A 16,683-nucleotide genomic window follows, 5' to 3' on the forward strand; every position below is an offset into this window, starting at 1 on the left:
TGCTTGTCGATGGTACTTGTTAAGCACCGCCTACATGAGAGGAACTGTACTAAGCGCCGGGGTACATACAAGCTAATCAGATTGGACACGGTCCGTGTCCCACGCGGGACTCCCATGCTTAATCCCCGTTTTACAGATGACGTAACGGGCACAGAGAAGTGAAGAGACTTGCCCGAGGTCACAAAGCAGACAAGTGGCTTCGGTGGGAGGGAATGGAAGAATGAACGTGGGCTACAACAATACACGATGGTATATAGTAACAACCATATATAACAACACTGTTACTATACTCTCCCAAGCGCTAAGCACACAGGAAGCGCTCAATAGATGCGACAGGAGAACGTGGCCCGACGACCTGGCATTGGGCACGTCGTAGTTGCGCTGAAAATCTGAAAACGGATGTCAACACCCCCATGAACCCACAAGAGACCGGTGTCAATTTAGCCCCATACATGTCAAATCCAGGCGGGAGGAACAGCAGGTCTTTAGCACACATTTAAAGCCGGGGAAGACTCAGCTGGGTGGTTCCAGGAACCCTGACCAATCCAATTCGCTGTCACAGAGGATTGCTGGGGTTTCCTCTTGGGCTGCTTTTATTTTGTTAGACGTTTCATTAAGAGCAGGCCAAGGACACTGCCAACAAAAAGCAGGTGCCACCACTCAGTTGACAAACTCCATCCCAGCGACCCTACCTCCAGGGTCCCCATCAGTCGGTGGCATCTCCCCAGCGCCAACTACGTGCTGAGCTCTGTGGCAAGCGCTTGGGAGAGTCCAATGGAGTCGGTAAGCTCAGAACCATGGGCCGACACCAGGCTCTCCCCAGGGAGTCCAGGGCCAGATTCCGCTTCCCCCGATTCCTGCCTTGCTGTTCCGAAAGCGGAGGCGGCTCCCAAGTATCCAGACTTTCTTTACCCCACGAGCCAGCCGAGTGAATATCTGACTCTGTCTGCCCGTATGCTCCCCAGAAGGCGGGGACCCACCTTCTTCCCGCTGTGTTACCAGCAGCTGCAGCCCAATCCCGACAGCAGAGTGCCTTCCACTTGTGAGGAATCTAATTCTCCTCTTCCCCCGAGATGCCGCTTGCGGCAGTCAGTCATGGAGAACGGGAAGAAATCAATTCCCTGAATCCTCCTCAAACAGCCCGCCTCGTCCGCTTCCCGCAGCTCTGGGTGGCTGTTGGCCCTGCAAACCGGCTTGGGTCGGTCAGTCAATCGTATTTGAGTGCTTACTGTTTGCAGAGCGCTGTACTAAGCGCTTGGGAGAACGCGATATAACAATAAACAGACCCATTCTCTGCCCATAACGAGCTTATAGTCTAGAGGGAAGGGGTTTCCTCCCCTGTCCGGGGCAGACGGGCGCAGGAGATGGCAGGGGGAGAGGGCCCGCTGCGGGGACAAAGAAGGAGCTGCCCCTCGGCCCAGCCCACTGGGAACCCCCTCCGTCCCCCGCCCCGCAAATGGCTCTCCTCTCCCGTACCCTACGACCTCCCCGTCCTCGGGCCAGGAGGAAATCAGCCTTAGGAGTCATGGCGGCCACTCTGGGGTTGCTCCTGCAGACAACCAAGAGGGTCACCCTTGGTTAGAGAAGCAGCGTGGCTCAGGGGAAAGAGCCCGGGCTTTGCAGTCAGTGGTCATGGGTTCAAATCCCGGCTCGGCCAATTGTCAGCTGGGTGACTTCACTTCTCTGGGCCTCAGTGACCTCATCTGGAAAATGGGGATTGACTGTGAGCCCCCCGTGGGACAATCTCATCACCCTGTATCCGCCCCCCCAGTGCTTACAACAGTGCTTTGCACACAGTAAGCACTTAATAAATGCCATTATTATTATTATTATTATTACCCTCCTCTAGGCAGCACCTTCCTTTTCTCTCATTTACTTCTAGGTCACCCTAATTTGCTCCTTTTATTCACCCCACCCTCCTTCTCCTCCTCCCCCCAAGAGCCCCACAGCACTTATGTCCATAACCGTAATTGTTTTATTTATGTTATTTATAAATTATTTGTCCCCCTCTAGACTGTAAGCTCATTTTGGGCCAGGAATGGGCCTGCTTACTGTTATACTGTACTCTCCCAAGCACTTAGTACAGAGCACATAGTAAGCGCTCACTACATACGATTGAATGAACAAACTGTGCACGGTGACAGTCGAGGGGTCTGTTCTAGAGCGTGTTTTCCTTAACCCAGGGTTCTTCTGGAACATAACTCTATTTTATTTGTACATATTTACTATTCTATTTATTTTCTTAATGATGTGCATCTAGCTTTATTTCTATTTATTCTGATGACTTGACACCTGTCCACATGTTTTGTTTTGTTGTCTGTCTCCCCCTTCTAGACTGTGAGCCCGCTGTCGGGTAGGGACCATCTCTATATGTTGCCAATTTGTACTTCCCAAGCGCTTAGTACAGTGCTCTGCACACAGTAAACGCTCAATAAATACAACTGAATGAATGAATGAATAACCTCCACATTATAACAGAACCAATCGATCAGTCGCATAATGGATTTAGCGCCGACTGTGTGAAGGAGAACTGTTGAGCACTTGGGAGAGAACAAGAGGTAGAAGACAAGACTCCTGCCCTCCAGGAGCTTACAGTCTTGCAGGAAGAGGGAGAGAACTGAGCATTCCCGTGTTTGTCTGAACCGTACGGTCACTGGTTTGCTTTTTCGTTTTTTTTTTTTAAGAACTGGAGATGAGGAGGGGGGTGATACCGAGAAGGACCCCTGGAGTTCCTCAGCCAGTCAGAGACAGAGCCCGCCCTCCAAGACACCCCGGACGCCCCTCTTACTCACATTACTTTCAAGTCCCAATCTCCGCAGGTGACAAAAATTGACTTGACGCTGGGATCTAAGAGGCCTTCCTTCGCCATCCACTCGTCGACCCTCTGAAAGGAACACAAGAGGAAGGGAGATGAGATTCTGCCGGCGGAGCAGCAGATAAGCCCCTTGTAATCGAGTGGGAGAAAACTGTGATTTTATCCAGTGGTAGCAGCCCCTCCCTCTGGGCTCTCACCTCTCCCCCCAGCTCACTGGCCCTTTGGGAGAGTCTCCTTAAGAGACCCAGAGGGGAGGCAGTCAGCCATCAAAAGATCAGCCAGTGCTATTTACTGAGCGCTGTACTGAGTGTCTGTTCATCCATTCAATCGTATTTATTGAGCGCTTACTGTGTGCAGAGCACTGTACTAAGCGCTTATTAAGTCTAGGAGTCTTAAGTCTTAAGTCTACTACAGAGTTGGTAGATCTGATCCCTGCCCACAAAGAGCACTTCAATTTGGAGGGGGAGACAGGCATTAAAGTAAATTACGGCTATGGACATGAGGGCCGTGGAGCTGAGGGAGGGGTGAGGGTGCGGATCGGACTGCGTAAGCGATGGACCCCTCCCCGGCTCCTGCCCCAGGACAACTGGGTAGGGGTGATGCGGTTGGAAGAGACAAGCCCCCAACTCAACTTTATTCTTTGCGAGGTGGGTGACTTTCAATCCATTCCGTCCCCCAGATGGCATCACCGGCCGACCCCTCCCCGGTTTCGCTGCTCTGGCAGTGCCTACTTCTCAAAAAGCCCACCTTGACCCTCGGCTGTGGTTGCCAGAGCCAGATTCACTCCGAAACTCCCCTCTCCTCCAAGTGTGGCCTGTGCCCACTGTGTAGGCCCTGAGCGCACCCGGCCAGCGGCGGGCCTGACCTGACCTCCAGCCAGCCGCCCCTTCTCCAACGGGGAGGAGGTGGGGGACGGGGCTCTTGGACCGCAGACCAAGCGACCCGCTGCTTCGAAGCTCTTCTTCGACACCTTGGTGGGGCCAAGAGGGGACTCGAGGCCAAACGGCAGAACTAGCTGCAGGTCAGGACTCCGCGAGCAGGACTCCCATGGCAAAGAGTCTCAGTCTCAGTTGTGAGTTCTCAGTGCCTCAGTTACCTCATTTGTAAAATGGTGATTAAGATGAAGAGCCTCACGTGGGGCGGGGACTGTGTCCAACCTGATTACCTTGTATCTACAGTGCTTAGCACATTGTCAGCACTTAATACCATGATTATTATTATTACTAAGTGGTAGATGCAAGATAATCAGGTTGGACATGGCCTCTGCCCCACCTGGGGCTCACAGTCTAAATTTAACGGTTAGGTCTCCCCGACTTTTCACCAAGACGCCTTCTAAGGAGCTGGGCTCTTACGGGAGAGGTGCTCACATATGAGATGGCCTGAAGAAGCCACGTCCTGGCGCTTTAAAAGCCGGCTGGGGGAGGATGCGGAGGGGTGGGAGGTGGCAGAGGACGGGGAGGGGGTGAGCAGGGGGCCCCGAGATCACCTTTTCGCCCGTGCTCTGGCAGGAGTTTGGACATCTTGTCAGGAACCCTGACATGAGCAGCTGGAGATGACAGATGAGTGGTTCAATACTCTCAACAGCATGTCACCCAACGTGACAGCAAATGTTATTCTAATGAAGCCGTAATCAGAGTCAAATGACGCGGTTCGATCCTGGAGAGGGAGGGGAGAGGAAGGGGTGGGAGTGGGGGCGAGGAGAGGGCGGAGGGCGGGAAGCGGAGGTCGCTCCACTTACCTGGAGTACTTGCTGTAGGCTCGGCTGGCCGTCCACCGTGCCCTGGACGATGCCGGTGAGCTGCAGTGACAGAAACACGCACACAAACACAAACACACCCAGGCGTTGGTCCCAGAGCTGTCACGCAAAGCCGCTGGGGCTCGGGGAAGACCATTTCCGCCCTCGATCTCACCCGGCAGCGGGACCTTGGGGGCTTCTCAGCCAACCAACGGAGTGACCTGTCCACCCTCTGCTTTGCTCCGCTGCCTTAATGATGATGGCATTTATCAAGCGCTTACTATGTGCAAAGCACTGTTCTAAGTGCTGGGGAGGTTACAAGGGGATCAGGTTGTCCCACGGGGGGCTCACAGTCTTAATCCCCATTTTCCAGATGAGGTCACTGAGGCCCGGAGAAGTGAAGTGAATTGCCCAAAGTCACACAGCTGTCAAGGGGCGGAGTTGGGATTAGAACCCATGACCTCTGACTCCAAAGCCCATGCTCTTTCCACTGAGCCACGCTGCTTCTCATGCCCCTAAGGCTTCCCGCCCGGCTTGGAGCCAATCTCAAAGGATGGGGGAGGCTCCTCGACCCACCCAGCCGGGCTACCTACTCCTCTCCATTTGAAGCCAAATCGCTCACTTATAGCTGAGGCAGCAGATGTCTCAGAAATTCCACGTAAATAGGGTCACGGATGAAGACGTGTGCATTAGCAAACATTTGCTTATCCCACGTCTTGCCTGTACACCAACCAGTTGCGGTGTTTTGACTCTCACTATTATAGCAGGCGTTACCTGCTTCCTGCAATAACGGTATTTGTTAAGCGCTTCCCATCTAAAAAGCGCTGGGGTAGTTATAAGATAATCGGGTGGGACGTGGTTCCCAAAGTACACTGGGACTTGCAGTCTGAGGAGGAGGGAGAACGGGTCTTGAATCCACATTTTACAGACGAAGAAACCAAGGCCCAGAGGACTTAAGTGGAGCTCCCAAGGTCACGCAGCACGCAAATGGAGGGGGAGGGATTGGAACCCAGTTTCTCCGATTCCCAGGCCCGGGCTCTTCCCGCTAATCCCCTCTGCTTCACACGTGTTGAAAACCTGGGCTAAGCGGCAGTGATAGGTCCAGATAATCACACTGGGCATGTTACCCATTCCACATGGGACTCTGAGGGATGGAGAGTGTCGTTACCTTAACCCCATTTTACGGCTGAGCAAACTGAGGCTTAAGGTGACCCGGCGGTCGGTGGCAAAGCTGGGATTAGAACCCGGGTCTCCCGGCACCCAGACCCGTCCCCCTTCCACAAGGCCGCACTGGCTTCAAGCACCTCGGGTTTCGAAAAACCTCGCTAAGTTCCTACCTCCGATTTTGGTTCCGAGGAAAGGAAGTTGCCCAGGGACACTGACCGGGGAAGGCGACGTCCGGCCCCATGGGGAGGTCTCCCCTTCTTGGATTCAGGTGCCCCCCAAGGATGTTGGCCAGACAAGGGCCTGCTGCGCCCGCCCCAAGCCAGTTCCTTCAAATCCTCCCTTTCCTTTGTCCTACCTCACCCATCTCTCCCCTGCCCCAGCCGAGCCGCTCCACAAACTACTACACCCAGGATGGCCTGGCAGGGGGCACGGGGACCACTAGGCCTTCTGACACTGGCCGAGCCCCGTCCCCACCCTGGGTGCTACAGCGCTTCTCTTCCAAAGGGGCCAGCTAAAGACCCGGTGGCCAACTTTTGCACTTGGGGAAACTGAGGTGGGGCCCTCCTGCCCTCCCCCAAGGCGATCTGAGTGTAGATTCAAGGGTCACAGGCCCCTGCTCGCTTACGCCTGGGGCCGAGCATCTCTTTCTCCTGGGGTCCCCAGGACAGCCCGTCTTCGTCAACACAAACCAACCCCCGCTATGGCACGTCAAGAACCCATCCTTTCCCACCGCGGGAGCGTGACTCTGCCCGGTCCAGAGACCAGATAATAACTATGGCACTTGTTAAGCGCTTACTATGCACCAGGCACTGTACTGAGCGCTGGGGTGGACAAGATCCTCGGAGGGGACCTCTCCACCCCGTCCCCCACACCCTCACCCCATTTCTCTCGACGCCCGCCTCCTCTCTGGCTGGTTGGTTTCTAACGCTGAACCCTCCCCCCGCCCCTCAAAGAGGGGAGGGAAAAAAAGAGATTAAACTCCAATTAAACTATAATTACATTTAATGAATACCAAATATCTGACTGGCTGAATATGCTGGCTGTAAGTGGGAAGATTATTTTCTCGTAGCGACTTCCCCCGAATGGTAATGTATACCTTTTAGGGAAGAAATTTTCATTTTGAGAAAGCTGAGTTCCTCTAGGTGGGGTTTTGTAGTTCATCAAGTCATTATTAGTTGGAATTTTAAGGAAGTGTAGGGACACGGCCACTCTATTTTATATTCCAGAAACTGTTTTTATATTAATCTGTATTTTAATTGGGTAACAGCTGCTGCCTACAGACTTCCCCCGGTCTACAAGGGAAATAAATGAAAAAGATGAACCAGGCTGTTGTTCGGCTCCGGTTTAACCCGCAGTGTGCCTACCCGGGTCGTTTCCCCGGGTTGGGGGGAGCCCCGGCAAGTTGGCCCCGACCTCCGGCAGGACCGATGGGGTCCCCACCCCCCGCGCTGAGACCTCGGACGAGCAGAGGAGCCAAAGCCTCCACTGCTACTCAGCGGGCGCCCCCGCAACCGCCACGAGCGGCCCGCCTCCCGGGGGCTGGGGAGAGGCGAGGTGCCCGCTGTAGACAAGATCACCACCGACCCCTCGGTCTCTGCCCGATCCGGGGGGGGGGGGGGGGGCGTCGATGTGAACGTCAAACAGAAATTCTCGCCCACATCTTGTCTCCAGCCTGGAACCCCCACCCCTCCTCCTATCCGACAGACGATGACTCTCCCCCACTTCCAAGCCTTATCAAAGGCACGTCCCCCCCTCAAGAGGCGTGGCTCAGTGGAAAGAGCCCGGGCTTTGGAGTCAGAGGTCATGGGTTCAAATCCCGGCTCCGCTACTTGTCAGCTGTGTGACTTTGGGCAAGTCACTTCACTTCTCTGGGCCTCAGTTATCTCATCTGTAAAATGGGGATTAAGACTGTGAGCCCCATGTGGGACAACCTGATCACCTTGTAACCTCCCCAGCGCATAGAACAGTGCTTTGCACATAGTGAGTGCTTAATAAATACCATTAAAAAAAAAGAGGCCTTCCCTGATTTAAGCCCTCTTTTTCTTTCCTTCTACACCCTTCTCCATCCCTGATTTGCTCCCTTTATTCACCCCCTCCTCCCAGCCCCACGGCGCTTATGTACATATCATTCATTTATTGATAATAATAATGATGGTATTTGCTAAGCACTTACTATGTGCCAAGCACTGTTCTAAGTGCTGCGGGGGTTACAAGGTGATCAGGTTGTCCCACGGGGGGCTCACAGCTTTAATCCCCATTTTACAGATGAGGGAACTGAGGCCCAGAGAAGTTCAGTGACTTGGCAAAGTCACACAACTGACAGTTGGAAGAGCCGGGATTTGAACCCATGACTGCTGACTCCAAAGCCCGGGCTCTTTCCACTGAGCCATGCTGCTTCTCGTAATTGATCAGTATTAATATCTGTCTCCCCCTCCAGACAAGCTCACTGTGGGCAGGGAATGTGACTGTTCTACTGTACTCTCCTAAAAGCTTAGTAAAGTGCTCTGCACACTCAGACCAGTGCTTTGCACATCGTAAGCGCTTAATAAATGCCATCATTATTATTATTACAAGCAAGCGCTCACTAAATATACTGTATATATGCTCGTACGTATTTATTACTCTATTTTATTTGTACATATTTATTCTATTTATTTTATTCTGTTAATATGTTTTGTTGTCTGTCTCCCCCTTCTAGACTGTGAGCCCTCTGTTGGGTAGGGACCGTCTCTAGATGTTGCCAATTTGGACTTCCCAAGCGCTCGGTACAGTGCTCTGCACACAGTGAGCACTCAATAAATGCAACTGAATGAATGAATGAATGAATGAATAAACAGGGTTGACTAAATGACCTCTCACAACCTGCATCTTCCTGGCCCTCCTCTGCTGGAGGGTGGAGCGTCTCCCCCATTCCCACTGCTCCCGGGGGCCGCCAAGGAGTGCCACCTCGACTCCGAGGGGATCCGGCCTACGTGCCCACGGCAGCCTCAGGCGAGGCCCAATCTCTGAGAGTACGGCTCCCAGAGGGGAGGGGGCCGGTCTGGGTCTCGGAGGGACCGGCCGACTGGCACGGTGCCAGCGAAGTGCCCGCTGTTCGGGGGCCGGGCAGAGCACTCCGTGTCCCTGCCTTGCAGATGGTGCCGCAGGCTGACCGGCTGGGAAGGAGAGCACCGCTCCCGGACAACTGCCGGCCCGCCCCCTCCTCCCTGTCATGGGGGCCTGCAAACCACTCTCCTCTCCACCAAACCCAACTGGGGGAGCCGGAGCGGTTCTTCCCAGGAGGTCCAACGGGGGCCTTGGGGCAAAGAGGTCAGTTAGCCAACTGTGTTTATTGAGCGCTTACTTTGGGCAAGTCACTTCACTTCTCTGTGCCTCGGTTCCCTCATCTGTAAAATGGGGATGAAGACTGTGAGCCCCACGTGAGACAACCTGTTCACCTTGTAATCTCCCCAGCGCTTAGAACAGTGCTTTGCACATAGTAAGCGCTTAATAAATGCCATCATTATTATTATAACGTGCAGAGCACTCTACTAAGCTCTACTAACCTGCCCTCAGTGAGCTTGTCTAGAGGGGGAGACAGACATTAATACTGACCAAGAAATTACTTGATACGTACCTAAGTGCTGTGGGGCTGGGCCCGTTGTTGGGTACGGACTGTCTCTGTATATTGCCAATTTGTACTTCCCAAGCGCTTAGTAAAGGGCTCTGCACACAGTAAGCGCTCAATAAATACGACTGAATGAACGAATGAATGAAAGGGAGCAAGTCAGGGATGGAGAAGGGAGTAGAAGAAAGCCAGCAGGTAAGAAAGAGTCTCTTCCCCCACCGTAAGGGGACTGAAGCCCCGACCCGTTCATTCGTTCAATCGCATTTATTGAGCGCTTACTGTGTGCAGAGCCCTCGCCCTCTCCCGGGAAGATGACTCCGACCACCAACCTCCGTCCCCAACCGGGCCCCACCTCGGTGAGGCCTGCCCGACAGGAATCATTCTGGTTCCGGGTGGCAGCTATTTCCTCCTGGAACAAAAGCATGTTTGCCCCGGCGCCGCAAACCCACTGAGACGAAAGTAATATAAATCTTGGGGGGAGAGGGGGTTCTCACCCCCATGGCTAAACGGAGCTCAGAAACCTGAGCCACTTCAACTCTGAGGGTTATGAGTGGGAGAATTAGCAGCCCCTGACGCCTGAACCCTGTACTCTGGGATTACAGACTAATTCCCTCTCTTCCAGGAGCAGAGGACTAAGTAGTAGCCGCCAACCCCGATCCCGCTGTGGGTGATTACTGAAGCTCCCGGGCGTCCGCTGAGGCGGGGAGGGAGTGCAGGACCGACCGCCGGTATCATGTCAGCACGTGGAGTTTTCTTCTTTCCGAGTTTATCTGCAACACAATCGTATTTCTACCCCGAGACAGTTTGCTGATTACATAAGCACTTGTCTCTGGTGGGCAATCTGATAATCAGACCCAGTCTTTCTTCCTAGACAAAGAGACCAATAAATCTCACCCTTTATAAATACAGGTGCTGAGACAAAGCCCTTTACTGGCATTTAGCAAGATGGGAAATTTTTTTTTTTTTAAAAGCACGGGACTTGTCCACCAAGAGCTCGGTCTGTTCCCAAGAAGGTTTTGTGTGAGCCAGCTGATTTGGGGGGAGACAGAGAGAGAGCACACACACACACTCAAACACACACAGAGAGCCAGAGAAGTGAGGCACGGCCAGGGCTACGTGAGGAATGTATCTCTGGTATAACCATGTCCCCAGGCAGTCTCGCAATTGGAGCTAAGACAAAGCGGCCGGCAAGGCTAATAACCTGCTCATTACACATAAGGGAAAAGACGGGGTCCCTGACCCCGCCTGCCTCACCCCGGTTCCTGAAAAGAAACCGGGGGAGACCCCTGATGCCAGGGCCGCGGAAGAGGGTCAATCAGAGCCACTGGGCCGACCCGATCCGGTTAACTTCGGCCGGTGGGCCATCTGCGATGGCCGCTGAGGGACTCTGGGACGGCTGAGGCAACGGGGACCTGACCGAAGGGCATCGGGGGCCAGGAAGGAGTGGTCTTCCCAGCCGGTCGCGGCCTCGAAGAGCTCGGTGGCTCTTGCCTCCTTCTACCCTGCTCGTTTCAGGGGCCGGGGAGGGTGGGGGGTGATGCCCCCCACCTGGTGATGCCTGTATATATGTTTGGATGTACTTATTACTCTATTTATTTATTTGTACATATTCAAGACTGTGAGCCCAGTGTTGGGTAGGGACCGTCTCAATGTGTTCCAACTTGGACTTCCCAAGCGCTTAGTCCAGTGCTCTGCACACAGTAAGCGCTCAATAAATATGACAATGAATGAACGAGTGCCCACCCACCCAGAAAATCCCAGCAGCAGCCCCAGGGCACTACTGGCTCTCATGTGGGGCTGAAAGAGGAGGACCCGGCCGCAAGATGAAGCGGGTGGGAAGGAAATCCAGGGAGCCGCAGGAGGGGTCTCCGGGGAAGGAAACCCACTCCTGGGAGCCCCCGCGTGAATTCAATTTTCATTCGTTCGAGTGACCTCACCGCTGACTCACAACTTCTTCGTCCTTCCAGTCGCAATCTCGGGGATCTCTTAAAAACTTTATGGAGCCCCTCCAACCTGCTGCACCTGCCTCAGGGAGCTGAGCATTAGCTTGGGCTGCGGAAGCCCAAAGAGACGCCCCGCCCCCCGGATATGCACATGGACTCCAGGGGTGGGAGCCTTCCCCCTAACCAGAGACCACCACTGAGGCACAGTGTGTTCAACTGGGCTGGCCCAGACCTGGCTCCTGAGACCACCCACTGGGTCTGAGGGGGCATCAGCGTGACGAGGAGGCAGGGAACACGTCAACCGACTCTGTTAAACTGTACTCTCCCAAGTGCTTAGTACAGTGCGTCGCCCACAGTAAGTTCTTAATAAACACCACCGACTGATTGAAAGCGCTCCCATTCTCCCCTTCCCGGGAGAAGGCTGGGGGAGGAAAGCGGGTACATTTCAAACAAACCCATCGCCCACTTACTGTCCTCTCCCCACTGAAGAGAAAGCTCCTAGAAAAAGGTCATTTACGATAGGACCGCACTTGTTCCCAACACCAGGGTGGTAAATTAAAGAAGGACAAAGGGCACAGATTAGGTACACGTGCCTGAATTGATTCTATCCCGTCTTCAACCCGTGTTCGGCCAAGGGCCTTTAGAGAAGCAGCACGGCCTAGTGGATAAAGCCCAAACCTGGGAGTCAAAAGGACCTGGGTTCTAATCCTGGATCCACCGCTGGTCTGTTGTGTGACCTTGGCAAGTCACTTCACTTCTCTGGGCCTCAGTTACCTCATCTGTCAACTGGGGATGAAGACTGCGAACCCCCTACGGGACAGGGACTGTGTCCAACCTGATTAGTTTGTATCTACCCCAGCACTTAGAAGACATATAGCAAGTGCTTAACAAATACCATCGTTATTGTTATTATTATTTATCACTTTTAGACCGTAACAACCCTCAGGCAAATGGCGCTCTTTTTCCAGGAAACCGGAAAGGCCCCAAAGGGCCGGGGTAGACCTTGTGAACTTGTTAAAGTGTGTCCTGCTGGCTCGGTTTCTCTTATCCTAGCTGCAATCTTGCCCTCAACACACACACAGTAGCAAATTGTCCGGGGGCATCTAAGCCGTAGGGAGGAGACCCCATCGGGAGTCCAATATGGTCCAGTCAGAATAGTTACTCTAAAACCGTGATCCGACCAGCTCAGGAAGGCCCCCGAGTGCCCCCTCCCCGATTCTCCTACCCACCCCCTGCCCACGAATCCACCCTCCGCCACGCCAAATGAGGACCCCCGCGTGACCCTCTCTTCTTGCTTTACCTCTGTACAGAAGGGGGTAAGTTGAGGGTGAACCACCGGCTGCACATACATGTGAAAGGTGGACTCGATCTCCATTGTCCGGCCGTTCAGCTTCAGGATGGGGAATTCAATGATTTCCTAAAGATCCCCACACGGAAACAAAGAGAGAAGGGAGAAATGAGCCGTTGAAATGACCAGTTGAAAAAAAGGGAAAAAAAAAAATTAAGCGGAGGGAAGGCAGTCGCTACTGATGCGGTGATGAAAAATCATCCCAGCGGCTGGAAGGGTCGCCCGGGAAGGCCTCCTCCTGGAACAGGGATCACAGTCTCTGAGAGCTTGCTGGAGGCAGAACTTGAGGGCAGACTGGAGGTGAGCTGAGATGGGCGTTACCTCCCCAACACTTTCATTCGTTCATTCATTCATTCAATCGTATTTATTGAGCGCTTACTGTGTGCAGAGCACTGGACTAGCGCTCGGGAAGTCCAAGTTGGCAACATCTAGAGACGGTCCCTACCCAACAGTGGGCTCACAGTCTAGAAGGGGGAGACAGAGAACAAAACAAAACATATTAACAAAATAAAATAGAGTACGTACAAGTAAAATATATTGAGTAATAAATCCGTACCATCATATATACATATATACAGGTGCTGTGGGGAAGGGAAGGAGGTAAGGCGGGGGGAATGGAGAGGGGGAGGAGGGATGGGCCCGAGAACCGGCTTTAAAGCCCTCAATCCCCTTGCCCCCTCCTAGCTCACCTCAATACTCTCCTGCTACGACCCAGCCCGCACACTTGGTTCCTCTAAAGCCAACCTTCTCGTTGTACCTCGATCTCGTCCACCTCACCGCCGATCTCTGGCCCACGTCTCGCCTCTGGCCTGAGACGCCCCCTCTTCATGTCCGACAATCACTCTTCCCCCCTTCAAAGTCTTACTGAAGGCCCATCTCCTCCAAGAGGCCTTCCCTGATTACGTCCTCTTTTCCTCTTCTTCCACTCCCGTCTGTGTCGCCCTGACTTGCACCCTTTATTCATGGAGAAGCGGCGTGGCTCAGAGGAAAGAGCCCGGGCTTTGGAGTCAGAGGTTATTCTCCCCCTTTTAGACTGTGAGCCCACTGTTGGGTAGGGACTGTCTTTATATGTTGCCAACTTGTACTTCCCAAGCGCTTAGTACAGTGCTCTGAACACAGTAAGCGCTCAATAAATATGACTGATGATGATGATGATGGGTTCAAATCCCAGCACCAACTGCCAGCTGTGTGACTTTGGGCAAGTCACTTCACTTCTCTGGGCCTCAGTTCCCTCATCTGTCAAATAGGGATGAAGACTGTGAGCCCCACGTGGGACAACCTGATCACCCCGTAACCTCCCCAGTGCTTAGAACAGTGCCTAGCACATAGTAAGCGCTTAATAAATGCCATCATTATTATTCATCCCTCCTCCCAGCCCCACAGGAGTTATGCGCAGATCTGTAATTTTATTTTATTATATTTATGTCTGTCTCCCCCTATAGATTGTAAGCCTGTTGTGGGCAGGAAATGTATCTCAAATTGTTATACTGTACTCTCCTAGGTGCTTAGTACAATGCTCTGCCCACGGCAGAGAAGCAGCGTGGCACAGTGGAAAGAGCCCGGGCTTTGGAGTCAGAGGTCGTGGGTTCAAATCCCACCTCTGCCACTTAGTTGTGTGACTTTGGACAAGTCACTTCACTTCCCCGGGCCTCAGTTCTGTCATCTGGAAAATGGGGATGAAGACTGTGAGCCCCACGTGGGACAACCTGATCACCCCTGTAACCTCCCCAGTGCTTAGAACAATGCTTTGCACATAGTAAGCACTTAATATATGCCATCATTATTATTCATCCCTCCTCCCAGCCCCACAGGAGTTATATGCATATCTGTAATTTTATTTGATTATATTTATGTCTGTCTCCCCCTCTAGATTGTAAGCCTGTTGTGGGCAGGAAATGCATCTCAAATTGTTATACTGTACTCTCCTAGGCGCTAAGTACAATGCTCTGCCCACGGTAGAGAAGCAGCGTGGCACAGTGGAAAGAGCCCGGGCTTTGGAGTCAGAGGTCGTGGGTTCTGCCACTTAGTTGTGTGACTTTGGACAAGTCACTTCACTTCTCCGGGCCTCAGTTCCCTCATCTGTAAAATGGGGATGAAGACTGTGAGCCCCCCGTGGGACAACCTGATCACCTTGTAACCTCCCCAGTGCTTAGAACAGTGCTTTGCACATAGTAAGTGCTTAATAAATGCCATCATTATTATTATTAATTATAAATATGATTGACCGAATGACTGTCTGGACTCGCTCAGCAAGCCTCGCCCACACTGACACCCATCCGGATCAAGGGGGCCGGGCTTGAGGGCTCCATTGCCCCCCCGCCCCGTGGCGCCCCCTGCTGGTGGAGGCACGTATTTCAGAGCCTCCAGTGGAGGCCCCCCCCCACCCCCCCGTCCCACCTCCCCCCGCCCCCCAATCCCACCCCAAATCAAGACTCAGGGGCAATTCATGTCCCCAGTCCGGTTCTCTACCCGGCAACCGTTCACGTCGGAAGGAGACGGGCGATCGACTCGCCAGCAACGACATCCAACTCGACAAATTATCGGCGACCCGGGCTAAGCCCGGGTCTGGGAATCGAAAGTTTAAGCGGCCCCAGTTACGAGTTGCACGCTCATTAGAAGGCAAAACAAAAACTGAAGCTTTCAAAACCCCGAGAGGAGGGGAAAAAAAAACAACCAGACTACTAAAAAGAGCAATAAAATCCACTGGATGGTCCTGCCCACCCTCTGAGACGGGGGCCCCCACCCCCTTCATCACCGCCCCCTCCCATCCCACTCAAACTTAATGGAGGAGGAAGAGGTGACAATTTGTTTGGTGTCTCAAAGATTAATTTGTCTGCGTTATTTAATAGAGATGCACAGCACCAAGGTTCTGGTGTGTAAATGAGCCCTTTGAGTGATATCTACGCGAGAAACCTCTCCAATCGCAGAGAGAGAGAGAGAGGGAGAGAGAGATGGGGAGGAGAAAGGGGGGGAGAGGAAGAGTGAGGGGGAGGGAAGAGGGAGAGAGAATAAAAAAAATTATTGCTTTTTAATATTCAAAAACAGTTTGCAAAATTTAATCAAAGCAGAGGAAAAGCTAACATTTTTACCACTCTGACATTTTTATTAGCGCTTTCATAAATTTTTAAAACATGAATGGAATTAGTTTACAACGCCCCCCCCCCCCCCAAAAAAAAAACACTGCCCTGAAAACATCTGGAAGAGACAAATAGGAAATAATAAAAAAATAAATAAAAGCAAGCTCCTCTGAGTAAAATTAGCATGTGGAAGAGGCGGTCGCTGCAGAGGGAAGGAGGGGAGGCTTCTGCCCCAGAACTGGCCCCAATAAGCAGGACACGTTACATTTCCGCGCGCGCGTACGCACACTCACACGCGGCCCTCCCCCCTTGCAGGATGCTTTCCCAACAACAGTAAATTAAAACCAAATCAAATACATCTCCGGGGACATCGTAGTGAAGCAACAAATAAGCCTGTGACATCTGAACGCAACAGGGGGAAAAGAACGAGGCGGAGAATGGAAATAGTAAATCTCTTTTAACATCGGGAAAGATGGGCCTAAAACTTTTCTTCACCCTCTCCCCACGCCCTCCGCCCCCGAGATCCGCTCCAAACTCTACGACAAACCCGTGCGGAGGCTCGCTCCGTGGCCAGACGCGTCGTGCGGCTGGAGGAGAGACGGTCCAGAGGGCAGTCGTCCACTCGCTTGTCTCTATATGTTGCCAACTTGTACTTCCCAAGCGCTTAGTACAGTGCTCTGCACACAGTAAGCGCTCAATAAATACGATTGATTGATTGATTGGACTTGTCTTTCCTTTGGCCGGAAAATCTCCACTTACTACTTACACCGTGGCCTCCAGGTTGGACGGGGACTGTGTCCCACCTGATTACCATTATTATTGCATTTATTAAGCGCTTACTCCGCGTCAATCACTGCTCTAAGTACCAGGGTAGACCCCAGATAACTGGGTAGGACATAATCCCCGGTCCACAAGGGGCTCACTCTACGTCCGACTGGCAGCTGGGGATTCAAAACATATTGTCTACTTGCTTTATTTCGTTGTCCGTCTC

General features: G+C 52.8%; 1 protein-coding gene across 2 annotated transcripts in view; it reads right to left on the minus strand.

Annotated features, from left to right (window-relative positions):
- The window catches only part of ERI3 (ERI1 exoribonuclease family member 3), a 182,577-nt gene that overhangs the window by 133,728 nt on the left and 32,166 nt on the right, over positions 1-16,683 (minus strand). For both annotated transcript variants that reach the window (XM_038760495.1, XM_038760496.1), the window contains exons 3-5: positions 12,568-12,684; positions 4,554-4,613; positions 2,793-2,884 (exon numbers count right to left, since the gene is read on the minus strand). In XM_038760495.1, the coding sequence (XP_038616423.1) occupies positions 2,793-2,884; positions 4,554-4,613; positions 12,568-12,684 (269 nt within the window). The remainder of the gene's footprint in view (positions 1-2,792; positions 2,885-4,553; positions 4,614-12,567; positions 12,685-16,683) is intronic.

Source organism: Tachyglossus aculeatus, chromosome 18 (genome assembly GCF_015852505.1).
Source record: "Tachyglossus aculeatus isolate mTacAcu1 chromosome 18, mTacAcu1.pri, whole genome shotgun sequence".
In the NCBI taxonomy this organism is placed as follows: Eukaryota; Metazoa; Chordata; class Mammalia; order Monotremata; family Tachyglossidae; genus Tachyglossus; species Tachyglossus aculeatus.